Source organism: Ornithorhynchus anatinus, chromosome 2 (assembly GCF_004115215.2).
Source record: "Ornithorhynchus anatinus isolate Pmale09 chromosome 2, mOrnAna1.pri.v4, whole genome shotgun sequence".
Classification (NCBI taxonomy): domain Eukaryota; kingdom Metazoa; phylum Chordata; class Mammalia; order Monotremata; family Ornithorhynchidae; genus Ornithorhynchus; species Ornithorhynchus anatinus.
The window spans coordinates 169,508,632-169,536,470 of record NC_041729.1 but is presented as its reverse complement, the minus strand read 5'-3'; the positions used below and the strand labels follow the sequence as shown (position 1 = coordinate 169,536,470).

Here is a 27,839-nt window from a genome sequence, read left to right as displayed (position 1 = left end):
TAAAATGGGGATTATGACTGTGAGCCCCACCTGGGACACCCTGATTACCTTGTATCTACCCCAGCGCTTAGAACAGTGCTCGGCACATAGTAAGCGCTTAAGGATACCGACATTATTTTTTTTTTTAATATGTGGGACGACTCAATTACCTTGTATCTCTCCCGGAGCTTAGAACTGTGGCTGGCACAAAGCAAGCACTTAACAAATACCATTTTTAGACTGTGAGCCCGTCGTTGGGCAGGGATTGTCTCTATCTGTTGCCAAGTTGTACATTCCAAGTGCTTAGCACAGTGCTCTGCACACAGTAAGCACTTAATAAATGTGATTGGATGAATTGAATGAATAAATGAGCCCAATACAACAGAGCTGGCAGACACATTCCCTGCCCACAAGAAGCATGAATTTAAAAACCCTGAAAGGGTTCCCTGGTTTAAGAATGACAGGACACTAAGATCCCCTTCTAAACTGTAATAATAATAATAATGATGATAATCATGGAACTTGTTAAGTGCTTACTCTGTGCCAAACACTGTTCTAAGCTCTGGGTTAGGTACAAGGTAGTCAGGTTGGACCCAGTCCCTGTCCCACATGGGGCTCACACTCTTAATCCCCCTTTTACAGACGAGGGAACTGAAGCCCAGAGAAGGTGACTTGCCCAAGGTCACACAGCAGACAAGCGGTGGAGCCGGGATTAGAATCCAGGTCCCTCTGACTCCCAGGCCCGGGCTCTAGCCACTGAGCCAGGCCGCTAGGAGCGGGGTGACCGAGGAAGGGGCCGGGGGAGGGGGACGAGGCGTTGGGGGGGTACCTTGGGAATGGCCGGCTTCTCCCGATCCGGTCCGTCCTCGGTGTCGGAGGCGGGCAGGCCCTCCGAGCAGGCGGGCAGGGTCCCGGGTGAGGGCGCGGGCCGGGCCTTGTGCAGGGCCGGGAAGGTGAGCTGGGCGCTCAGCAGGTTGCTGACGGTCCGCAGAGCCGTACACACGTTGGGCGGCAGGGAGGGGTCCGCCAGCAGGTCCGTGATCAGCCCGTGGGCCTCCCCCATCACCGCGATGTCCACCGGCACGCTCGTCCCCGAGCCCTGTAGCCGACACACGAGAGAGAGCGCGCGGGCCTCGGGTGTGGGTCCGTGTCGGGGGCGGGGGGTGCGCGTGTGTTGGGATGCGGGGGAGATAGAAGGATGCACGATGGGGGGGTTTGTGTGCATAGCCGAGTAGCAGCGTGGCTCAGTGGAAAGAATCCGGGCTTGGGAGTCAGAGGTCATGGGTTCGGATCCCGGATCTGCCACTTGTCAGCTGTGTGACTGTGGGCGAGTCACTTCACTCCTCTGTGCCTCGGTGACCTCATCTGTAAAAGGGGGATGAAGGCTGTGAGGCTCACGTGGGACAACCTCATTACCCTGTATCTATCCCAGCGCTTAGAACAGTGCTCTGCACATAGTAAGCACTTAACAAATACCAACTTTATTATTATATGTGTTATGGGCAGCAGAGAGAGAAGGATGTGTGATGGGTAATAATGATGGTATTTGTTAAGCGCTTACTATGTGACAAGCACTGTTCTAAGCGCTGGGGTAGATTCAAAGTGACCACGTTGACCTATGTGGGGCTCACAGTCTTCATCCCCGTTTTACAGATGAGGTAACTGAGGAATATTAATATATTATATTAATACACAATTATTATAAGAATATTAATCCTGGTATTCGTTAAGTGCCACGCACTGTTCTAAGTGCCAGGGTAGATACACAGTCCCTGGCCCACGTGAGGCTCATAGTCTTAGACCCCATTATACAGATGAAGGAACTGAGGCCCGGAGAAGAGAAGTGACTTGCCCAAGGTCACTCGGCAGGCAAAGGGAGGAGCCGGGATTAGAACCCATGACTGTCTGACGCCCAGGCCCGTGTGCTGCCCACTGCATCGTGTGTGTGTCTTTGTGTGTGTGTGTGTGTGTGTGTGTCATGGGCAGCAGAGAGAGGAGGATGCATGATGGGTAATAATAACGATAATTTCAGGATTTGTTAAGTTAATAATGTTGGTATTTGTTAAGCGCTTACTATGTGCAGAGCACTGTTCTAAGTGCTGGGGGAGATACAGGGTAATCAGGTCATCCCACGTGAGGCTCCCGGTTAATCCCCATTTTACAGATGAGGTAACTGAGGCACAGAGAAGTGAAGTGACTTGCCCACAGTCACACGGCTGACACGTGGCAGAGCCGGGAGTCGAACTCATGACCTCTGACTCCGAAGCCCAGGCTCTTTCCACTGAGCCACGCTGCTCCTCTCTGCGCCATGCACTGTTCTAAGTGCTGGGGTAGGTACAAGATAACCGGGTGGGACACAGTCCCTGTCCCACGTGGGGCTCACAGTATTTATCCCCATATTACAGATGAGAGCACTGAGGCCCGGAGAAGTGAAGTGACTTGCCCGAGGTCACGTGGCACACAAATGACTGAGCCGGGAATAGAACCCACGGCCTTTAGACTCCCAGGCCTGTGCTCAACCCAGTATGTCGTGTGTGTGTGTGTATTCTGCTGCGTGACCTTGGGCAAGCCACTTCACTTCTCTGTGCCTCAGTTCCCTCATCTGTAAAATGGGAATTAAGACTGTGAGCCCCACGTGGGACAACCTGATTACCTTGTATCTACCCCAGGGGTTTGAACAGTGCTTGGCACATAGTCGTCCCATAATCATTATTATTATTGATGTGGGCAGCAGAGAGAGAAGGATGGTGAGTGTGTGTATATGTGTGTGTGGCAGGGGCGCATCAGCCTGGAAAAAGTCTGTCCCCGGGAGCTGTTGAGCGAGCGCTTACTGCGTGCTGAGCACTCAACAGGGAGCTTGGGCGACGACGATACAACAGGATCGGGAGTCGCCATCCCCAACAACAATACACGTGCGCAACAACGGCAGCAAGACGGAAAACCCTCGGGACGCACAAAGGTGTCTGTCACCACAGTCCCCCGATGGCGAACGTTTCCCCAACGGCTCCCGGCTGCCTGGGCTTTCTGGAGGAGGGAGGAGAGTAGCTGCCGCCGCTGGACGATCAGTCCATTCGAGATAGGGATTTTTTTTTGTGATATTTGTGAAGCACTTACTGTGTGCCAGGCACTGTACTAAGCGCTGGGGTAGATACGAGGTCATCAGGTTGGACACAGTCCCTGTCCCACATGCGGCTCACGGTCTTAATCCCCATTTTACAGATGAGGTCACTGAGACCCAGAGAAGCGAAGTGATTTGCCCGAGCCCACACAGCAGATAAGTGGAGGATCTGGATTAGAACCCATGACCTCCTGTCTCCCAAGTCCATGCTCTCTCCCTTACGCCATGCTGCTACAAGCTAAAAAGGCACCCTTATCTGCCCCAAATTATGCTCGGAAGAATTCATTCATTCAATCGTATTTATTGAGCGCTCCCTGAAGGCATCGTCTGTCTCGTCAAAGATCCTTTAAAACTTATTTTTTCAGGAAAAAAAAACCAGAAGCAACTAGTTCTGGACTTTCACTTGTTTACAAATGGTTCTTTATCTGCATATACTTTGGTGGAAAGGGCAGTGGCAATCAGGGCCAATCTCAAACGATATTATCATTAATATTTATCGAGCACCTGGTTAAGTAATAATAATGTCGGTATTTGTTAAGCGCTTACTATGCGCAGATCACTGTTCTAAGCACTGGGGTAGATACAGGGTCATCAGATTTTCCCACGTGAGGCTTCCAGTCTTCATCCCCATTTTCCAGATGAGGGAACTGAGGCACAGAGAAGTGAAGTGACTCGCCCACAGTCACGCAGCTGACAAGTGGCAGAGCTAGGATTCGAACCCGTGACCTCTGACTCCAAAGCCCGGGCTCTTTCCACTGAACCACGTTGCTTCTCTGGATGCTCTGACCCGGGTGTCACTGTTCAGGACCTCAGCCTCAGAAGAATCCAGGATGGTGGGACGACAAAAATAACCGGGCCCTGAAGGGAAGCTGTTCACCTGCTCCTTCCCAAAACCTGCTGGGAAGGTCTGCCAATTGGGATTGAGACCGTGAGCCCGACGGGGGACAGGGAATTTGCTTGTATCCGCCCCAGGGCTCAGTACAGAGAAGCAGCTTGACTTAGTGGCAAGAACCCAGGCTAGGGAGTCAGAAGTTGTGGGTTCTAATCCTGCCTCTGCCACTTGTCTGCTCTGTGACCTTGGGCTCAGTACAGTGCCTGGCACATAATAAGCGCTTAACAAATATCAATTATTATTATTAGTGGCACCCAGCTCCCTCCCCATCGCATCTCTGAATGGAGTGGCCATCTCGGGAGGTTCTTAAGAAAGAAGACAGCTACTTCCTCAGGACGATTGCTACGCCTGCCAATTTGGTGGCAGGGGGATTCATTAAGTGTCCTCTCACCATCCCCCTCCACTTGTCACAAAATGAAAGCAATAAACTCTATTTTCTCCATCAGTTGCTGAGAAGAAGGGCTGGGGCTCAGTCACTGAACGGTCCACCGAAATGAGGCTGCTTCCTGACACTGGACATCACAGAATGAAAAACACTTTATTTCGGGTGAAGAGGGTGGAAGGCAGTTTCCCTGAGAGTCTGCCCGAGCCAACGGTTGTTGAATCATCCTTGCTCCGTAAGCTTATCGTGGGAAAGGGAATGTGCCTGTTATATTGCCATATTGTACACTCCCAAGTGCTTAGTACAGTGCTCCGCACACAGTAAGCACACACTAAATACAACTGACCGACCGACCGTGGTTTCGGAGGAAAACGGGTGCCTCCGAATCACGTTCCGTCGAGCGAAATGTGCCGACTCCATGGTGAAAGGGTTTCCAGTGGGAACACTGGGATTTCAGCGGAACAACAGATGGCAGCATTCTTCCTTGCCAAATCAGACAGAAAACTGCTCTCTCTTCCGAAGGGGCTACACTCACTGAGCCCCAGGGTGCTTCTCGGTTGGTTGAAAGCCTCTTAATGTAAAAGGACAAAATCCATCGAGGGAAAAGTTTCACTTAATTAGAAAATATCGGGAGGCTCATAGTTCCAGAAACCCCAATCCGCTGACCCAAAATGCAGTTGAGTAAGCACCTAAAAAGTACCATTAAAAACACAAACAGAAAATTATTCCCGTTTCCCTGATTAGAATTCTGTATGGGCAGGGGAAACGTCTTGTGCTCCCAGTACACAAGAAGTGGTGTGGCCTAGTGGAAAGAGCTCAGGCTGTGGAGTCAGAAAGACCTGGGTTCTAATCCTAGCTCTACGGCTTTGTTGTGCGACCTTGGAAAGGTCATTTAATTCCTCTATGCTTCAGTTACATCATCGTAAAATAGGGATTCAATGCAATTGTGTGGAATGGTAGCAGACAAGGTGATCGGGAAGGCTAACTTTTGACTAATAATTCTATTGTTTCCCCTCAAAAGATGGAAAAATTATAGAATCAGATTCTATTGCCAAAGGCATATCCTGATTAAATGAAATTAAATTATAAATATTCTAAAAGTAAGCAGGGAAGCGGTGGTACCTACTGAATAGAGCCCGGGCCTGGGAGTAACAGGAGGAGGGTTCTAATCCTGACTCCACCGTGTTTCTGCTGTGGGACCTTGGACAAGTCATTTAGCTTCTTTGGTCCTCAGTTTCCTCCTCCGTAAAATGGGGATTATATCCTATTCCCTCCTACCGAGCATGCGAGCCCTGGGTGGCGTGTGGAATGGGTCCAACCTGATTATATTGTATCTACCCCAGTGCTTAAAAAAGTACTTGGCTGTTAGTAGAGCGTACCAAATTCCATTTAAAAAAAATGTCGGCTTCCCCCATTAGATTTCCTTTTGGGCAGAGAACACATCTTCGGCTCCTGATGCACGAGAAGCTGCGTGGACTGATAGAAAAAGCACAGACTGGGTAGTCAGAGGAAGACGGTAAGCTCATCGTGGGCTGGAAATGCGTCTGCACACAGTAAGCACTCAATAAATACGGCTGATTGACCTAGGTTCTAATCCCCGCTTCTCCACTTGCCTTCAGGGAAACCTTGAGCAAATCCTTGAGTAAAATGGGGATTTAATACCTGTACCTCCTCCTGCTTAGACCGTGAGTTCCATGTATGTCCAAAACAGAACTTCTCATCTCTCCTATTCTCTCCATGACATTCCCATCACTATAGACAGCACCCCCCGTTATTCTTGACTTCTCTCTCTCATTCAACCCACATAGTCAATCTATTGCTAAATCCTGTCGATTCAACTTTTAAAACATCGCTAAAATCCACCCTTTCCTCTCCATCCAAACTATCACGTCAATCCAACCACTCATCCTATCCCGCCTTGAATACTTTATTGGCCTCCTTGCTGATCTCCCAGCCTCCTGTCTCTCCCCACTCCAGTCCACACTTCACTCTGCTGCCCGGATCATTTTTCTACAGAAATATTCAGGCCATGTTTCCCCACTCCTCAAGAACCTCCAGGGGTTGCCCGGCTACCTCCCCATCAAACTCCTTACTATGGGTTTTGAAGCCTTCACCACCTTGCCCCCTCCTACCTCCCCTCACTGCTCTCCTACTCCAGCCCAGCCTGCACATTAGGCTCCTCTAATGCCAACCTACTCACTACCGCAATCTCCTCTATCTCACCGCCAACTTCTCGCCCGCGTCCTGTCTCTTCATATTGGACAGATAATTACTCTCTCCACCTTCAAAGCCTTACTGAAGGCACACCTCCTCCAAGAGGCTTTCCCAAACTAAGCCCTTATTTTCTCTTCTTCGACTCCCTTCCGTATTTCCCTTGCTCTTGGATTTGCACCCTTTATTCACCCCTCCCTCAGCCCCACAGCACCTTTGTCCCTATCCCTAATTCTTTTAACCCTATTAAGGTCTGTCTCCCCCTATCTAGACTGAAAGCTCACTGTGGGCAGGGAATGTGTTCTACCAACTCTGTTGTATTGTACTCTCCCAAGCGTTTAGGACGGTGCTTTGCACACAGTGAATGCACCGTAAATGCTGAGAAGCAGCATGGCTCAGTGGAAAGAGTCCAGGCTTAAGAGTCAGAGGTCATGGGTTCTAATCCCGGCTCTACCACCTTTGGGCAAGTCACTTCGCTTCTCGGTGCCTCAGTTATCTCATCTGGAAAAGAGGGATTAAGACTGTGAGCCCCATGTGGGACAACCTGATTACCTTGTATCTGTCCCAGCGCTTAGAACAGTGCTCAGCACGTAGTAAGCGCTTAACAAATACCAACATTATTAGTAGTAGTAGTAAATATGATTGGTTGATTGAATGGGCGGAGACCTTGCCTTATCTGATGATCTTGTCTCTACCCCAGCACTTAGGACAGGGCTTGGCACATAGTACGTGCTTCACGAACACCACAATTAATATGACAATTATTATGACTTTCCCCATCACTCAGCATAGTGTATTGCACCCTGTGGGCACTCAATAAATACTTCAGTAGCTAAAAGGCTCCATTCACTGTGGTTTCAACAGACATAAATCTTCCCCCTACAGGAATATTAACAATCCCCTCCTGAAATCACTACAGAGAGACCTCCCCCCTCCTTTCTCCGGCCTCCTTCACAAATAGCTACTAGGTAAATGTTTATGAGCGCACAGTTATGCAGGGTTTCTTTAAAGCAAATCTGCAGAGGTGGCAGAGAGGAGATCAGGGTCCCCCCCGCAAAAGAAAGCCCCCTGCCCGGCCCCGGGAAGAGTCTAGAGCTCGCTGCAAAACCTTCCGAAAAAGAAAGGGACCACTAACCTCATGGAAGATGACTGAAACCAGCCCTCACTCTTCTCCCATAAAATAGACCATCGGGGGAAGAGGGCCGCGTGCCAGAGAAACCCAGTTGGAGATCTTAGTGATACCGAGAGCAAAATACAGATTGAGTACATATGGTCTTAAGCCACGCCCACCCAGAAAGACGCCCTGGAATTCGAGAAAACTGTTTTCTAAATTCTCAATAAAGGAAAGGATTATGACTAATATTATACAAGTACAACACCTCAAAGTTTTAATGTGTGCTCACATACACACACACATTCATTCGATGGTATTTATTGAGTGCTTACTCTATGCAGAGCACTGTACTAAGCTCTTGGGAGAGTACAATACAACAGAGTTGGTAGAACACATTCTCTGCCCACAACGAGTTTACAGTCTAGAGGGGTCTCATTTTCACACACACACACACAAATATAGGGTGGCCCAATGGAAAGAGCCCCGGCCTGTTAGTCGAGAAGCAGCGTGGCTCAGTGGAAAGAGCACGGGCTTTGGAGTCAGGGCTCATGAGTTCAAATCCCAGCTCTGCCACTTGTCGGCTGTGTGACTGTGGCCAAGTCACTTAACTTCTCTGTGCCTCAGTTCCCTCATCTGTAAAATGGGGACTAAGAGTGTGAGCCCCACATGGGACAACCTGATTCCCCTATGTCTACCCCAGTGCTTAGAACGGTGCTCGGCACATAGTAAGCGCTTAACAAATACCAACATTATTATTAGTCGGAGGACCTAGATTCTAATCCTCGCTCTGCCACTTGCTTGCTGTGTGGCCTTGGGCTAGTCACTTCAAATCTCTGTGTCTCAGTTTCCTGGTGTAAAATGGAGAATCAATTCCTATTCCCCCTCCTATTTAGACTGTGAGCCCCATGGGCGACAGGGACAGGGTCTGATCTGATTCGATCTACCCCTGATCTTGGCACAATGCTTGGTCATAGGAAGCTATTAAATACCACAGTTATTATTATTATTCCTAGAAAATGAGGCAAACGTTTTGAAGTTTTTGCCTGTCTGACTCCTGGCACAGTTTAGATGACCGTTAAAGATTATATAAGAGACTCTAATTTCTGGTCTGGAAAACGGTTAATGCCTCCCAACCAGGACTTGACTAAAACTTAGTGTGCTCAGGGGTGAATGAGAGAGACCAGTGAAAAATAATAATAATAAATAATAATGATGTTATGAATAGGGATTGTCTCTATTTGTTGCTGAATTGTACTTTCCAAGAGCTTAGTACAGTTCTCTGCACAGAGTAAGTGTGCAATAAATAGGATTTAATGAATGAATAAGAAGATAATTGTCACCCCAATGTGACAGGCCACAGTTCTCCCCACCTTCAAAGCTCTCCCGAAATTACAACTCCTCAGCTAAGCCTTCCCTGATTAACTTCCATCACCCCAAGTCACATCAACCCCCTGCCACCTTTTCTTTTCTCTAGGTCTAAGTAGGAGAGAGAATAGGCATTGAATCCTCATTTTACAGTTGAGGGAACTGAGGCCCAGAAAAGTGAAATGACTTGCCTAAAGGTCATACAGCAAGAAGGTAGCACAGCTGGGATTAGAACCCAAGTCATTTGACTCCCAGGTCTGTGCTCTTTCCACTAAGCCATGCTGCTTCCCCATTCAAACCGATCATCATTAATCACTGGCTCCTCAGTCTCTGTGTTTTCTCAGTCGATAATTAATCAATCAATGGTATTTATTGAGCACTTACTATTTGCAGAGCACTGCACTAAGTGCTTGGGAGAGTACAATACAGCAGAATTGATGGATGTGTTCCCTGTCCTTAATGACCTTACAGTCTAAAGGGGGAGACAGACACTAATATAAATAATTTATGACACAGTTTAAAGACATGTCGTGAGATTGGGGCAAATGGCAAATGTCCAGAGGTAACAGATCCAAGTGCATAGATGATGCAGAAGAGGGAGCAAGCCGGGGGGGGGGGGGGGGGGGGGGTAGGGGATAGAGCTTAATCAGGGAAGACCTCTTGGAGGAGATGTGACCTTAATACTTTGAAGGGAGAGAGAGAGAGAGGCTGTTTGGTGCATGTGGAGGGGGAGGGAGGAACAATTGGCTTGTTACTGCAAACTATCATACCTATCAAACTATCATTTCCTTTTCTGTTCATTTCAAACTGGACTAAAAGTCTAATCATTCAGGTGGCCATCTCCTCGCCCTGTGGAAGTAGCAGTGATGTGGCTCCCCCAAATCCACGTGCTGTTTTTACCAACTCCAGAGGGGCGGCGATGACCCTCCCCGCCTTCAAAGCCTTGTTGAAGGCCCATCTCCTCCAAGAGGCCTTCCCTAAGGCTTCCTTTCTTCTTCCAATCCCTTCTGTGTCGCCCTGACTTGTTCTCTTCATTCATTCCCCCCTCCCAGCCCATAGCACATACTTCCATATCTGTAATTTATTTATGTTAATGTCTGTCTCCCCCTCTAGACCGTAAAAATGTGTCTGCTTATTTTTACTTTGCTTAGTACAGTACTTTGCACACAGTAAGTGCTCAATAAATACGACGGAAAACACGAAAGCAGAGAGACTGCAATTCTGAGATCCTTCCTGTCGCTCCCCAGCACAACACAGCTGTGCTCTGGACCCTGGGGTGACCCCTGGGCAGCCCCTCCTTTGAGAATCAGCTACAGTCTCCCCACATCTATCGGTCCAAGATACTTCTTGAGCACTTACTCTACGCAGAGCATTGTACTGAGTGCTAGGGAGACTACGATACAGCAGAGTCGGAAGACGTTCCCTGCCCACAGCGATCTCACATTTTAGAGCAGGAAACAGACATTGGTATAAATAAGTTAATTACAGATATACACATAAGAGCTGTGGGATGGAGAGTGGGATGATTATCAAGTGCCCAAAGGGCACAGATCCAAGGAGGACGCAAAAGGGAGAGGGAGCTGGGGAAAAGAGGGCTTAATCGGAGATAATAATGACGGTATTTGTTAAGCGCTTACTATGTGCAAAGCACTGTTCTAAGTGCTGGGGGGGATACAAGGTGATTAGGTTGTCCCATGTGGGGCTCACAGTCTTAATCCCCATTTTACAGATGAGGTAACTGAGGTGCCGAGAAGTTAAGTGACTTGCCCGAAGTCACACAGCTGACAAGCAGCAGAGCCGGGATTTGAACTCACGATCTTTAACTCCCAAGCCCAGGCTCTTTCCACTGAGCCACGTTGCTTCTCTAAGGGGATGACCTTTTGGAGGAGATGGGACCTTAATAATCAATCTAAGGTATTTATTATCAATCAATCAACAGTATTTATTGAGTTCTGATTGCATGCAGAGCACTGTACTAAGAGCTTAGGAGAGTACACAGTAAGAGTTGAGAGACACGTTCTTTGAGCACTTCCTGTATGCATAGTACTGTACTACGTGCTTGGGAGAGTACCACAAAACAAAGTTGGCAGATAATAATAACAACAACGATGATGATGGTATTTGTTAAGTGCTCACTATGTGCCAAGCACTGTTCTTAGCCCTGGGTAGATACGAGGTAATCAGGTTGTCCCATACGGAGTTCCCAGTCTTAATCCCCATTTTACAGATGAGGTATCTGAGCACAGAGAGGTTATGTGGCTCGCTTAAGGTCAGATGCGTTCCCTGCCCACAACGGGTTTACCATCTAGGGCGAAGCCCGTGTGATGTCGGCGGTGGAAGGTAGCCTCCCGACTGCCTGTGGTCACCGGGCGATTTTGGCAACATCAGCAAGCTCAGAAAAGCCACAACGTCCTCGGTCGGCCTCCCTCCCCATCCGCTTCGCTCCAGGACCCCCAGAAGAGCCAGGGGAAGGGAATGAAGAAAGGAGGAGGGGGCGGGGGACACCGGGTCCTCAGAGAGATTTCGGGTTTTGGGCTCCCCCCCGATGAGAAACCCTGCCTGGCGTTTACCCGCACACCCGCCTCTGGTGGGGGTCTGGGTCATGTTCCTCAATAGCTGCTCTGTCCCCAGAGGTAGTCGGCGGCCTTCGTGGGCGTCACTTTGAATTTCACAGGATTTTAAAAATAAACGGGCTAGTACGGTTTTCAATCGGCTCCCCGGAGCTTAAGAAAGGAAAGTTTCTTCAGGCGCAGTGGGGGCGAGGGGACCCTTAATCTGCAGAAGCAACGTGGCCCAGTATCCACACAGGCCTGCAATCTGGAAGGACCTGGATTCTAATCCGGACTCTGCCACTTGTGTGCTGTGTGGCCTTGGGCAAATCACTTCACTTCGCTGTGCCTCAGTCCCCTCATCTGTAAAATGGGGGATTAAGTGAGCCCCATACGGGACAGGGACTGTGTCCAACCTGATTATCTTGTATCCACCCCAGAGCTTAGTCCAGCGCTTAGAACAGTGCTCTGCACATAGTAAGCGCTTAACAAATACCAACATTATTATTACAGTGCCTGGCACATAGAAAGTGCTGAACAAATACCATAATTATTATTATTGAGAAGCAGCATAGCTTAGTGGAAAGAGCATGGGCTTGCGAGTGAGAGGACGTGGATGATAATCCCGGCTCCACCATTTGGCAGCTGTGTGACTTGGGGCAAATCACTTAACTTCTCTGTGTCTCAGTTCCTTCATCTGTAAAATGGGGGATTAAGAATGGGAGCCCCACGTGGGACAAGCTGATTACCTTGTATCTCCCCCAGCACTTAGAACACTGCTTGGCACATAGTAAGCGCCTAACATATACCATTATTATTATTATTGTTCTTATCATTCTCTGGGCCTCATCTGTAAAATGGGGATTAAGACAACGAGCCCTATGTGGGACGTGGACCGCCTCCAACCCGATCGGCTTGTATCTACCCCAGCACTTGGGACAGTGCCAAGCACATAGTAAGCGGTTCACAAATACCATAAAAAAAAAATAGTTTGATCGAAGGCAGCCCTGTCATGAGTTCTGTGTTCAGAGTTGGACTGCGCTCCGTCAAGTAGAAGTGTTTCACACAGTCCAGGCTTCTGTTACTCCCCAGGCTTCCGCAGCTTTGGAACGGGAGCCCTGGCATCTAATGAACGACGTTCGGTTCGAAGGTTACAATACCCCAGCTGCTGTCCTTCTAAATGGGTTTTCTCAGAACTGTGTAGATGAACTTTGAGCAGTCAAAGGGATTCATTGAGCACCAACTGTGTACACGGCACTGTTCAAAGGAGAGCTAGCAGACACAATCCCTGACCTCAAGGATTTTACGGACTACTGTGTGCCCAGTACTGTTATCAGTGCTTGGGAGGATAAAATAGTTAGAGGGGATCCGTGCCAGCAAGGTGCTTACAGTCTAGGAGGTGTGAGTTCTTAGATGGTGTGAAAATGCTGTTGCAAAAGTGCTGGGATGGGGAGAGGGAATATAATAGGAAGATGAGTCGTTAATCAGGGAAAGCGTCCTGGAGGAAGTGTGGTCTCAGAAGCGCTTTGAAGATGGGGAGAGTGGAGAGTTTTTCTCTCAGCGCTTACTCCCATGTTCTGCACCAAGTCAGCCCTGAATACAATAATAATGTTGGTATTTGTTTGTATTTGTTAAGCGCTTACTATGTGCAGAGCACTACTCTAAGCGCTGGGGTAGATACAGGATAATCAGGTTGTCCCACATGAGGCTCACAGTTAATCCCCATTTTTTTACTGATGAGGTCACTGAGGCACAGAGAAGTGAAGTGACTTGCCCACAGTCACACAGCTGACAAGTGGCAGAGCCGGGATTCGAACCCATAACCTCTGACTCCCAAGCCCGGGCTCTTTCCACTGAGCCACGCTGCTTCTCATCCATCACTAGCATGGCTTAATGGCCACAGCCCGGGCCTGGGAGTCAGAAGGACCTGGGTTTTAATTCCGGCCCCGCCACTTGTCTTCTGGGTGACCTTGGGCAAGTCACTTCACTTCTCTGGGCCTCAGTTACCTCATCTGTAAAATGGGGATTAAGACTGTGAGCCCCATAGGGGACTGCTTAACAAATACCACAATTATACTAACAATACCACAATACCAAATTATCACAATACAGTGCTCAATAAGTACCAGTGATTGATTAACAGCAATCCACATGGGTTTCGGTGGAGGGAGAACAGTCAACAAAGAGGATAAATCGGGGCTTTGGGGTGGCTATTGGAACAAAGTTAGGCTTGCTCATTTTCTTACAAATTTCTCCCATATTGGCTGGGATCAAAGCCATGGTCTCCACATTGCCTGCCCACTTTTTAACTGGAGAAGCAGCAGCATGGTCTAGTAGAAATAGCCCTGGGCTGGGCGTCAGGGGACTTGGGTTCATTCATTCAATCATATTTATTGAGTGCTTATTGTGTGCAGAGCACTGTACTAAGTGCTCGCAAAGTACAATTTTGGTTCTAATCCTGGCCCTACCAAATGCCTGTTGTGTGACCTTGGGCGAGTCACTTAACGTCTCTGTGTCTCAGTTTCCTCATCTGTAAAATGAGCTTCCAGTACCCGACCACCGAAGAACACGAGTCCCATGTGTTTCGGGGCCTGCATCTGACCTGTTAATCTTGTATCCAGCTCAAGTGGTCAGTAACGTGCTTGGCACATAGTAAGCGCTTAGCAAATGCCACAGTGATCATCATTCTTCGGAACGAGCGGGAGAGCTGCGATTTGCTTCAACCCGGAAGCTTCTGTCTTGCTTCCGGGGCCGGTGGAAAGATATGGCCCGCTCTTTCCTCCCCACCATCCCTATTTCAACACCACCTTGCTTTCGTCCCGATATTCCGAATTTAGTGCCTTCCCCCTCAAGAGGCTAATTATAACCTTGGCTGTCACTTTTGAAAAATGAGTTCATATCACAGTGCATTTTCTGGCCGGGAATGGAATTTGCCAAAACATGAACAAGGGGAGTAGGGTGAGCGGGGGCGGTCAGAGAAGGTCACTCCCTGTACTGGGCACTCATTCGTTCATTCAATCATATTTATTGAGTGCTTACTGAATGAAAAGCACTGTACTAAGAGCTTGGGAGAGTACAACCTAGCGAAGAGACACATTCCCTGCCCAAGACGAACTCACAGTCTAGAGGGGGAGACAGACATTAATATAAATAAGTAGATAATTAAATGACAGATATATACAGATATGTACATATGTGCTGTGGGGATGAGAGGGAGGATGAATGAAGGAGCAAGTAAGAGCGGCGCAGAAGGGAGTGGGAGAAGAGGAGGGCTTAGTCAGGGAAGGCTTCTTGGAGGAGATGGGCCTTCAATAAGGCTTTGAAGTGGCGTAGAAAAATTATCTGTCTGATATGAGGAGGGAGGGTGTTCCAGGCCAGAGGTAGGAGGTGGGAGAGATGGTCAACGGTGAGATATGCGAGACTGAGGTACTGTGAGAAGGTTAGCATTAGCGGACTGATGGCAGCAGAAAGCTAGTGGAAACCCACCTATCCATTCATTCGAAAGGCAACCCAAAAGATAGAGAAGCCACCCCAGACCCACAGACACAATCACAGCAAGCCACACAATAATTAATGTCCCAATTTATTATTATTATCATTAATGATAAGAATAATAATAACAATAATTTTGGTATTTGTTGAGCTCTTTCTATCTGACTAGCACTGCTTTAAACCCTGGGGTAGATACGAGGTAATCAGGTAGGACACAGTCCCTGTCTCATATGGGGCTCAAAGTCATAATCCCCATCTTCCAGGTGAGGTAACTGAGACCCAGAGAAGTGAAGTGACTTGTCCCAGGTCACACAGCAGACCAGCGGCGGAGCCGGGATTAGAACCCATGTCATTCATTCATTCATTCATTCAATAGTATTTATTGAGCGCTTACTATGTGCAGAGCACTGTACTAAGCGCTTGGGATGAACAAGTCGGCAACAGATAGAGACAGTCCCTGCCGTTTGACGGGCTTACAGTCTAATCGGGGGAGACGGATGTCTTCTAGCTCCCGGGCCTGAGGTCTTTCCACTAGGCAATACTGCTTTCCCGGGGGTTGCTTTCAACCCTTAAGGATGGCACTGAATTTCTAGATCGCCACTACGCTTCTGTGGTCACTGACACCGGTTGAGTGGAAAGAACATGGCTCTGGGAATGAGGAGACCTGGATTCCATCCCCATCTTCCCTGACCTCCTGCTCGGGCCAGTTTCGACCAGTTCTACTGGCCTCCACACTTAGGAGAAGGAGGAGAAAGATAGGAGGGTCACTCCATGGTGTCCCTCTCTGAGAGAAGCAGCGTGGCTCAGTGGAAGGAGCCCAGGCTTGGGAATCAGAGGTTGTGGTTTCTAATCCCGGCTCCGCCACTTGTCAGCTGTGCGACCTTGGGCAAGTCACTTAACTTCTCTGGGCCTCAGTTACCTCATCTGTAAAATGGGGATGAAGACGGTGAGCCCTCTGTGGGACAACCTGATTACCTTGTATCTACCCCAGTGCTTAGAAGAGTGGTTGACCCATAGTAAGAGCTTAACAAATACCAACATCATTATTATCATTATTATTATGACTCGGCTGAGCCAGGATGAGAGAAGGATGGGAGAGGAAGTAGAGGGGTCAGGAATTGGAGAGCAAGACCCTCTGGCATCTTGAGATGAGGGAAGCAGGCTGTGGGCCTGGGAAAGCAGGACGTGGAGAGAGCTCATCCCTGGATGACACGGGGCACAGGGAGAGAGCGGAGAGGATTAGAAGCCGGATGTCCTGCAAGGTCGGGGTCTAGAGTTCAAGTTAGGACTCCACAAGAGTGACGCTCCGGTCCCTGAGGGAGAGATGGGACGCTAAGAGACACTGCTTCCGAACTACTTAGAGAGGGTGAAACTGCTCCCTAGGACACCCGTGAGAAGAGGGGGAAAGACTGGATCAACGGAAGTCCTGGAACATCTGTTGGGAAGTAACTGAGGGTCCTTGGAGGGTGGGGGAGGGTGACAGGAGGAGGGAAAGAAAGGAGTAGCAGATCTAAATAAAGGCTGTTTGAACTGGATTTGTTTTCACTATCGCCTTTTTAATAACAAGAATGTTAATATTTCATTCATTCAATAGTATTTATTGAGCGCTTACTATGTGCAGAGCACTGTACTAAGCACTTGGAATGAACAAGTCGGCAACAGATAGAGACAGTACCTGCCGTTTGACGGGCTTACGGTCTGATCGGGGGAGACGGACAGACGAGAACGATGGCGATAAATAGAGTCGAGGGGAAGAACGTCTCGTAAAAACCGATGGCGACTAAATAGAATCGAGGCGATGTACATTTCATTAACAAAATAAATAGGGTGATGAAAATATATACAGTTGAGCGGACGAGTACAGTGCCGAGGGGATGGGAAGGGAGAGGGGGAGGAGCGGAGGGAAATGGGGGGAAAAGAGGGTTAAGCTGCGGAGAGGTGAAGGGGAGGTGGTAGAGGGAGTAGAGGGAGAAGAGGAGCTCGGTCTGGGAAGGCCTCTCGGAGGAGGTGAGTTTTAAGTAGGGTTTTGAAGAGGGGAAGAGAATCGGTTTGGCGGAGGTGAGGAGGGAGGGCGTTCCGGGACCACGGGAGGACGTGGCCCGGGGGTCGACGGCGGGATGGGCGAGACCGAGGGACGGCGAGGAGGTGGGCGGCAGAGGAGCGGAGCGTGCGGGGTGGGCGGTAGAAAGAAGGGAGGAGAGGTAGGAAGGGGCAAGGTGATGGAGAGCCTCGAAGCCTAGAGTGAGGAGTTTTTGTTTGGAGCGGAGGTCGATAGGCAACCACTGGAGTTGTTTAAGAAGGGGAGTGACAGGCCCAGATCGTTTCTGCGGGAAGATGAGCCGGGCGGCGGAGTGAAGAATAGACCGGAGCGGGGCGAGAGTGGAGGAAGGGAGATCAGAGAGCAGACCGACACAGTAATCTAGTCGGGATATAACGAGAGCCCGTAGCGGTGGGTTTGGGTGGGTTTGGGTGGAGAGGAAAGGGCGGATCTCGGCGATATCGTAAAGGTGAAACCGGCAGGTCTCGGTAACGGATAGGATGCGTGGGGTGAACGAGAGAGACGAGTCAAGGATGACACCGAGATTGCGGGCCTGAGAGACGGAAAGGATGGTATTTGTTAAGCGCTTACTATGTGCCAGACACTGTACTAAGCGCTGGGATGGATTCAAGCAAGTTGGGTTGGACCCAGTCCCTGGCCCACATGGGGCTCACAGTCTCAATCCCCATTTTACAGATGAGGTAACTGAGGCACAGAGAGGTGAAATGACTTGCCCAAGGTCACACAGCAGACAAGTGGCGGAGCCGGGATAATAGTAATAATAATGATGGTATTTGTTAAGCGCTTACTATGTGTGAAGCACTATTCTAAGCACTGGTACAAGGTAATCAGGTTGTCCCAAGTGGGGCTCACAGTCTTCATTCCCATTTTACAGATGAGGTAACTGAAGCACAGAGAAGTTAAGTGACGCCAAAGTCACCCAGCCGGTAAGTGGCAGAGCCAGAATTAGAACCCTCAACCTCTGAATCCCAAGCCCATGCTCTTTCCACTAAGCCACGTAGAACCCAGGTCCTTCTGACTCCCAGGCCCATGTTCTATCCATTCAGTATTCAGATCTCAGATCTTCGAGGAGCAGCGTGGCCTATTGGAAAGAGTGTGAGCCCAGGAGTCAGAGGACCTGGGTTCTAATTCCATCTCCACCACTTGCCTGCTGCGTGACCTTGGGCAGCAACCTTAACTTCTCTGTGCCTCAGTTCCCTCATCTATAAAATGGAGATGCAATAGCCCAGAGCTTAGAACAGTGCCCGGCATATTGTTAGTGCTCAACGAGTGTTGTGATTATTACCGGTGCCTACCTGCTGGAGGGGCTGGAGGAGCAACTCAAAGAGCCACGGAATAGCGGGGCGTGGGGTGGTAGGCAAGAGCACTAAGAAACCTCCCCAAACTATATTGGAGGAAAGGGAGCACTGGAGGGCTAAGAGCACTGACCGGGGATCCTGGCCTCCTACCGTGACTCAGAGATGGGAGAAGGGCTCTTTCGGCTGGGATTGAGGGCCGAAAGCCCCCCGTCTCTTCATAGAGAGACCCCAGCGGTGCTTCGCAGACCCTCAGTGCTAGAATTTTGATGGTATTGATGCCGGTCTACTTGTTTTGTTTTTGTCTCCCCCTTTAATAATAATGTTGGTATTTGTTAAGCACTTACTATGTGCAGAGCAGTGTTCTAAGTGCTGGGGTAGATACTGGGTAATCAGGTTGTCCCACGTGAGGCTCACAGTCAATCCCCATTTTACAGATGAGGTAACTGAGGCACAGAGAAGTTAATTGACTTGCCCACAGTCACACAGCTGACAGGTGGTAGAGCTGAGATTTGAACCCATGACCTCTGACTCCCAAGCCCAGGTTCTTTCCACTGAGCTACACCGCTTCCCACCTTTAGAAGGTAAGCTCGTTGAGGGCAGGGATTGTCTCTATCTGTAGCCGAATTGTACATTCCAAGCGCTTAGTACAGTGCTCTGCACACAGTAAGTGCTAAATAAATACGATTGAGTGAATGAATAGAATCACCTCCTCCTCTACAGGGCCTCCGTCAGTTAGCCTGATTCTATCCCAGCGCTTAGTACAGGGCCAGACACATAGTAAATGTTTAATACCTTAAAAACAAAAACAGGAAAAGAAAACCTGTCACCATCACCCGACCAATATAGGTACTGAAGGGATTTCTGTAGAATGTGGAAAATCTAAAGGGAGGCGAGCTAACAACCTCACCACAGGGATTCTGTGTTCTCAGGTCTTGCTTCCTGTAGGGGCCAAACACCCCTTAAAGGGCGGGTGGGGCTTTCCCTCAGACCGGTGTTCCTTCTCCGAGACCCCAGGACCGCATGTGTGAAGAACTGCACACTCGCTCCACAGAGAACACACACAGACTCGCATAAATACACATGTACAGGCTTGGTTCGTTCACGGCTTATGGATCATAAATTCTCAACGGCTCCCTCGAGACTCTCGAGTCGAACGCCCTGCTCATAAAGTCAGCCACGAATATTAAAACAAAAAGAGGCACATAAAAATAGAGTTTCAAACGCCTTAACCTTAAATCTAAGGACACGGAACAATGACAGATCTTCAGACGCTGGGCCGTTTTGACCACGGTGATTCGTTCATGGAGGGGCTGGGGCAAATGAACACAATATCTGTCCCAGTTTTGCCATGTTCTGAAAAACGACATGACGTAATATCATAGGAAGACGATCGTCAGCTCCTTGAAGGCAAGGATTGAAAAGTAGTAATAGATACAATTTACTGAGCGCTTACTGTGTGCCTAGCACTGTACTAACACTTGGGAGATAGTTGATAGATGCGTTACCTGCCCACAGCCAGCTTACAGTCTACGTGGGCAGATCACTTCACTTCTTCGTGCCTCAGCTACCTCATCTGTAAAATGGGAATGAGACTGTGAGCCTCACATGGGCCAGGGACTGTGTCCAACTTGATTTGCTTGTATCCACCCCGGCGTTTAGTACAGAGCCTGGCACAAAGTAAACACTTAACAAATACCATAGTAGTTATTATTATACTGGTAATAATACTTATTAAGCAGCTATCACTAGGTGCAGAGTACTGCACTAAGCACTGGGAAAGAAGAAACAGGTGGGAATGATGATGTTGGTATTCGTTGCTATTTGTTAAGCGCTTACTATGTGCAGAGCACTGTTCTAAGCGCTAGGGGAATCCGACAAGGACCCTGTCTCTAAGGGTTCTCGCCATCTAAAAATAAAAATGGGAGAGGCGATCGTGAGAGGTACAGAGAGAGGATGTGTACATAAAGAGGATGTTAGCTAACTATCTCTATCTCCCAAAGGTTTACTACAGAGCTCTGCATATGGTAAAATAAACAATTTGAAGACAGGGATCTTATCCACTAACTCTATTCAATGCTCCCAAGTGCTTAATACAGTGCTCTGCCCATGGTTGATTTTCAGTTCCTTGCTTCATGCCTACAAACTCAACTGTAATCACCCAATTTCTCTGTACTGTGCACCGCCCAAAGTAGACTGTAAGACATCCTTTCGACTAATTCTATTGTGCTCTCCCAACTACTTTGAAAGTGCTCTGTTACCTTGTCTTAAAATGGAGATTAAGACTGTGAGCCCCCTGTGGGACATCGACTGTGTCCAACCGGATTGGTAGTATTAGTAAGCACTTAAATATCATTACAACAAAAGAACAACAACAACAACAAAAAACTAACACAATGGAACATCTCCGGGAAGCCTTCTATTTTAACAGAGTAAGCAACTTGTGGCTTTTGTTCCCCATTTCGCCTAAAAAAGTTAATTTAAAAAGTAGAAAATAGCAGTGGTACTGGTGGTTACGGTAACATTTATTGAGTGCCTATTTGGCACTCAATAAGTAAAGAATAAAGAAGTGACACATTCCCTACCTACGCAGAGTTTACAGCCTAACAGGGGAGACAAACATAAGAATATTTCCCACTATACTGTAAGCTCTCTGTGGGCAGGGAATGTGTCTGTTTATTGCTGTATAATACTCTCCCAAGTACTTAGTACAGTGCTCTGCACACAGTAAGCATTCCATAAATATGATTGAATGAAACATGAAATGAATCGACTGGCCAAAAGAAATCATCGTATCCTGAGATGTACATGTTTAAGAGAGGTTTGAATGTGGGGAGAGCTTTTTCTGCCTAATGTAGGGAGCGAGGGAGTTCCAGACCAGGAGAACAGAGTGAGAAAGTGGGACGAATTGTACTTTCTGAGTGCTTATTACCGTGCTCTGCACACAATAAGCACACAATAAATGTGATTGAATGAATAAATACAATTGAATAAATGAATGACAAAGACAAACACTGAGAGGAATTGCGGAAAGGAAGAAGGAACAGAGGATAAGGACATGAGCACACCGCTTAAATAACAGGGTGGGTAAGCTACGTAATGGTTAAGGCTCAAAGTATTTAAATAATAATAATAATGTTGGTATTTGTTAAGCACTTACTATGTGCCGAGCACTGTTCTAAGCGCTGGGGTAGATACAGGGTAATCAGGTTGTCCCACATGAGGCTCCCAGTCTTAATCCCCATGTTACAGATGAGGTAACTGAGGCACTGAGAAGTTAAGTGACTTGCCCAAAGTCACACAGCTGACAGGTCGCAGAGCTGGGATTAGAACCCACGACCCCTGACTCCTAAGCTCGGGCTCTTTCCACGGAGCCATGCTGCTTCTCTTAAATGGCATAGAAGTGCTAAAATGAGGAGATTATAATAATAATTCATGATAATTATGGTATCCATTAAGTGCTTACTATGTGCAAAGCACTGTTCTAACCACTGGAGTAGATGAAAGGTAATCAGGTTGTTCTAATTGGGGCTCACAGTCTTAATCCTCATCTGAGAGATGAGAGAACTGAGGCAATGAGAAGTTAAGTGACTGGCCCAAAGTCACAAAGCAGACTGGTGGCAGAGGCAAGATTAGAACTCACGTCCTCTCACTCCCGAGCCCGTGCTCTTTCCACGAAGCCACGTTTAGCGCTTACTCTGTGCAGAACACTGGACCACGCGCTTGGGAGAGTACAATGCAACAGAGTTGGCAGACCCGTTCCCCGCCCAGAATGAGTTAACAGTCTAGAGGGGAGTCAGACATTAATATAAATAATTTATAATATATAATTGAAAGATATGTACCCTAGGGAGGATTCAGTAGTTGTTCTCCCTTCGATTTAGGGACTGTGGACAATCTGATTATTCAGTATCTTCAATCAATCGATATAGATTGAGTGCTTTCTATGAGCAGAACACTGCATTAATCTTCCTTACCATTCAGCCTGGTGCTTGGCACAGAAAACATACAATAAGTACAGAAAACTTTATTATTAGTAGTGATTTCAGAAGTGCTTTGAAGATGGGGATTTGGGTGAGAAGTGGGAAGGAATTCCAAGCAGGGAGAAAGGCTGTGGCTGCAGTGAACATGTCTATGCAGCTGACGCTCAAATTTCCACCTCCAGCCCTGATCCCTCTCCCTCTCTCCACTCTGGTATTTCCTCCTGCCTTCAAGACATCTCGATTTGGATGTCGAATCTGTCAGCTGTGTGACTGTGGGCAAGTCACTTAACTTCTCTGTGCCTCAGTCACCTCATCTGTAAAATGAGGATGAAGACTGTGAGCCCCACGTGGGACAACCTGATTCCCCTGTGTCTACCCCAGCGCTTAGAACAGTGCTCGGCACATAGTAAGCGCTTAACAAATACCAACATTATTATTATTATTATGTCCTCCCAGCATCTCCATCTTAACATGTTCAAAACAGAGCTCCTTGACCTCCCTCTGACTTTCCCATCACTGGAGACAGCACCACTGTCCTTCCCGTCTCACAAGCCCGTAACCTTGGTGTTATCCTTGACTCCTCTCTCATTCAATCTATATATTCAAGCCATCACTAAATCCTGTCGGTCCCTCCTTCACTACATCGCTAAAATCCCCCCTTTCCTGTCCACCCAAACTGACACTACGTTAATACAGTCACACATCCCATTCTGCCTGGATTGACTGCATCAGCCTCCATGGTGACCTCCCAGCCTCCGGTCTCTGCCCACTCCAGTCCATACTTCACTCTGCTGCCCGGATCATTTTTCTACAGAAACGTTCAGGCCATATCACCCCTCTCCTCGAAAATTTCCAGTGGTTGCCCATCCACCTCGGCATCAAACGTAAACTCCTCACCATTGGCTTTAAAGAAGTCCATCACTTTGCCCCCTCCTATCTCACCTCCCTTCTCTCCTTCTCCATCCCAGCCCACACACTTTGCTAGCAGCGTGGCTCAGTGGAAAGAGCCCGGGCTTGGGAGTCAGAGGTCATGGGTTCGAATCCCGGCTCTGCCACTTGTCAGCTGTGTGACTGTGGGCGAGTCGCTTAACTTCTCTGTGCCTCAGTTACCTCATCTGTAAAAGGGGGATTAACTGTGAGCCTCATGTGGGACAACCTGATCGCCCTGAAAGATCTACCCCAGCGCTTAGAACAGTGCTCTGCACATAGTAAGCGCTTAACAAATACCAACATTATTATTATGAGTGCTAACCTTCTCACTGTGCCTTGATCTCACTTGTCTCGCCACCGACCCCTAGCCCATGTCCTGCCTTTGGCCTGGAATGCCCTCCCTCCTCAAATCCGACAGACAATTGCTCTCCCCTTCAAAGCCCTATTGAAGGCCCATCTCCTCCAAGAGGCCTTCCCAGACTAAGCCCCACTTTTCCTCATCTCCCACTCCCTTCTGCGTCACCCTGACTTGCTCCCTTTGTTCTTTCCCCCCACCCCAGCCCCGCAGCACTCATGTATATATCTCTGTAAAATGGGGATTACCTGTGAGCCTCACGTGGGACAACCTGATTACCCTGTATCTACTACAGCGCTTAGAACAGTGCTCTTCACATAGTAAGCGCTTAACAAATACCAACATTATTATTATTATCTCTAATTTCATTTATTTGTATTGATGTCTGACTCCCCCACTAGACTGTAAGCTCGTTGTGGGCAGGCACGTCACCGTTTATTGTTGCGATGTACTTTCCCAAGTGCTTAGTACAGTGCTCTGCACACAGTAAATTCTCAATAAATATGATTGGATGAAGGCGAGCAAGAGGCTGGTGGTGAGATAGACGGGACTGAGGTACAGTGAGCGGGCCTGCATTAGAGGAGCAGAGTGTGCAGGCTGGATTGGAATAGGAAATCAGAGAAGTAAGGTAGAAAGGGATTGAGTGCCTTAAAGCAGACAGAGTTGACTTTCTCTGATGCAGAAGTGGATGGAGGTCTTTTAATTGTGGGGAGATGTGTGCAACCCTTTTTGGAGAAAAATGATATGGACATAGGTGTGAATAGTAATAATAATAATAATAATAATAATAATAACGGCGATGACAATCATGATAGTATTTTTAAGTCCTTACTTTGTGCCAGGCACTATTCTAAGCACTTGGAGTGGATACAAGGAAATAGGGTTGGACACAGTCCCTATCCCGCTTACGGCTTACAGTCTCACTCTCCCTTTTCCAGAGAAGTGAAGTGACTTGCCCAAGGCCTCACTCCAAACAAGTGGTGGAGTCAGGATTAGAACCTAGGATCTTCTGACTTCCAGGCCCATGCCCTATCCACTAGGCCATGCTCTTTCCCTGGAGAATGGAGTGAGGAGAGGCTGGAGGCAGGGAGGTCAGCAAGGAGGGTGATGCAGTCACTGAGGCATGTTTTTGGACCAGCATAAAGTTGCTTTGGATGGAGAGGAAGAGGTGAGTCTGGAGGCGGTGTAACTAGCCCAGGGAGCTTCCGAGGCATGGAGCGGTAGCTCCTGAAACAGTAGCCAAGGACAGATTTTCTGGAAATTCCCCGCTTTCCAAATGGTTTAAAAAGGACGCGGGTCCAATACGCTAATATAGTCACTTCACTACTGTGGGTCTCAATTCCCTCATCTGCAAAATTGGGATTCAATACTTGTTCTCCCTCCTACACATATTGTAATCGCCATGTGGGAACTGATGATCTTAATAATGATGATAATTATGGTATTTGTTAAGGTATTTTTTAAGTGCTTACTTTGTGCCAAGCACTGTACTATGCGCTGCGGTGGATACAAGCAAATCGGGTTGGACACAGTTCCTGTTCCATGTGGCAGCACGGCCTGAGAAACAGCATGGCCTAGTGATTAGAGCCTGGGCCTGGGAGTCAAAAGGACCTGGGTTCTAATCCCAGGTCCACCACTAGTCTGCTGAGTGACCTTGGGCAGGTCATTTCACTAGACCTCAGTTCCCTCATGTGTAAAATGAGGATTAAGACTGTGAGCCCCATACGGGAGAGGGACTTGAGTCCAACCCAATTACCTTGCCCAGCACTTAGAATGGGCCTGGCATGAAGTAAGCACTTACCAAATACCACAATTATTACTAATTATCATTATTTTAAAGATGAGGTAACTGAGACATGGAGAAGTGAAGTGACTTGTCCAAGGTCACACTCAGCACCCAGTCCAGTGTTTGACACATAATAAGCACTTAGCAAATACCCTACTATTCTAGGCCTTGCAACGTTCTTCAGTGCCTGGGTGTGATGGGAGTGTGAGCTGCTGTCAGCGGGAAATGCTGATAAGAACCCAGAACGCAGCGAGGAAACAATGTTGATAATCTGCAGATTTTGTCTCGGGCCTGACTTTGGAGTCCTCAGACTCGGAGTCATCCAGGAATCGGGGATTGAGCAAGGCTGGTGATTGCACAAGAGGCCCTCTGGGAAAATCCACCGGGGAGAAATTCCATGTGGATGGCTTCACTCCTCAGCTGGGCCCAGCTCCGGTTTGGGGGCTACAGCTCGAGAGCACGATCCCGGGTGGGATTTTGGGATCTGGCACTGGATCCGGCCATCCATCATCCTCCCCTGCCTCTTCATATCAATTAATCGTATTTATCGAGCACTTACTAAGTGCAGAGCACTGGACTGAGCACTTTCCAGAGGACAACAGAATTAGCAGATCCGTTCTCTGCCCATAAGGAGTTTACAGTCTGACAGACAGTGACTCTCCCACTCTCAAAGCCTTAGTGAAGGCTCGTCTCCTCCTAGAAGGCTTCCCTAAGCCCTCCTTTCCTCTTCTCCCACTCCCCTCTGATTTGCAAATCACCCTGATTTACTCCTATTATCCCGTTATCCCCTTGCTCCCAGTTCCACAACACATATCCATATCCGTAATTTATTTATTTCTATGAATGTCTGTCTCCCTCTCTAGACTGTAAACTCACTGTGGGCAGGGAATGTATCTGCTATATTATTCTACTGCACTCTCCCAAGAGGTTATTACAATGTTCTGCCTACGGTAAGTGCTTAATAAATATGATTGATTGATCGCCTTGACTTGTCAGGACAAGAGTGTGTGGGTTCAATAGACTATCTAGCTCCATCATCAGAGGCAGGGGAGGAAACATCAAGGCCTAGTGGAAAGAGCTAAGGCATGGGAATCAGAGAACCTGGATTCTGGTTCTGACTCTACCAATTGTCTGCTGTGGGTCCTTTGGCAAGTCACTTCACTTTGTTGGGCCTCAGTGTCCTCATCTGTAAAATGGGGATTATGACTGGGAGCCCCTTGAGGGACTTGATTAGCTTGCATTCACCCCAGCGCTTAGTACAGTGCACGGCACATAGTAAATGCTTAATAAATACCATAAAAAAGATAAAGGAAACAGAGGGGCTGAGGACTGATTCAAAGGGCAGGCATACTGGAGAACCCTAATGCTTTAGTCTCTTGGGCCAATGGGGCCTAAGGGAAAGAGCAGGGTGATAGGAGTCAGAAGATCTGAGTTTGTATTCCACATCTACCAGTTAAGTATTGTGTGACCTTGGACACGTCACTTAATTTCTTCATGTCTAAGTTCCCTCACCTGTAAAATGGGGATTTCATACTTGCTTTCCATCTTCCTGAGATTGTCACCCCATGTGGAAACGGGACTGTGTCTGACCTGATTAACAGGTATCTACCCCAGTGCTTTGCACACGGTGAACACTTCCATCGGACACATTTATTGAGCGCTTACTGTGTGCAGAGCACTGAATTAAGCATTTGGGAGAATACAATACAGTAGAGTTGGCAGACACGTTCCATTCCCACAATGAGCTTGCCATCTTGAGGGGGAGATAGACATTGATATAAATGAATAAGTGATGGTTATAGACATAAGAGCTGTGAGGCTGAGGGTGGGGTGAAAAAAGGGTGATGCAGAAGGGAGTGGGAGAAGAGGAAGTGAAGGCCTAGTTGGGGGAGGCCTTTTGGGAGAGAAGTGGTTTCGATATGGCTCTGAAGGAGGGGACAGTGATCGTCTGTCGGATATGAAGAGGGAGGGCGTTCCAGGCCAGAGACAGATTGTGGGCGAGAGGTCGGTGGTGAGATAGATGAGATCGAGGTACAGTGAGTAGGTTGGCAATAGAGAAGAGGAGTGTGCTGGCTGGGTCTGGTAGGAGAGCAGCGAGGTGAGGTAGGAGGTGGAGAGCTGATTGAGTGCTTTAAAGCCGATGGTAAGGACTTTCCATCTAATGAGGAGGTGGATGGGCAACCACTGACGGTTCTTGAGGAGTGGAGAAATATGGACTGAACGGTTTTGTAGAAAAATGATCCTAGCAGCAGGATGAGGTGTGGACTGGAGTGGGGAAGAGATAGGAAACAGGGAAGTCAGTAAGGTGGATGAAACAATAATTGAGGTG

At 48.2% G+C, this 27,839-nt stretch overlaps 1 protein-coding gene across 3 annotated transcripts in view; it reads right to left on the bottom strand.

The window, feature by feature from the left end:
- PDE3A (phosphodiesterase 3A) overlaps positions 1 to 27,839 on the bottom strand; it is a 298,794-nt gene that overhangs the window by 90,581 nt on the left and 180,374 nt on the right. For all 3 annotated transcript variants that reach the window (XM_029052392.1, XM_029052378.2, XM_029052387.2), the window contains exon 3: positions 809 to 1,078. In XM_029052392.1, the coding sequence (XP_028908225.1) occupies positions 809 to 1,078 (270 nt within the window). The remainder of the gene's footprint in view (positions 1 to 808; positions 1,079 to 27,839) is intronic.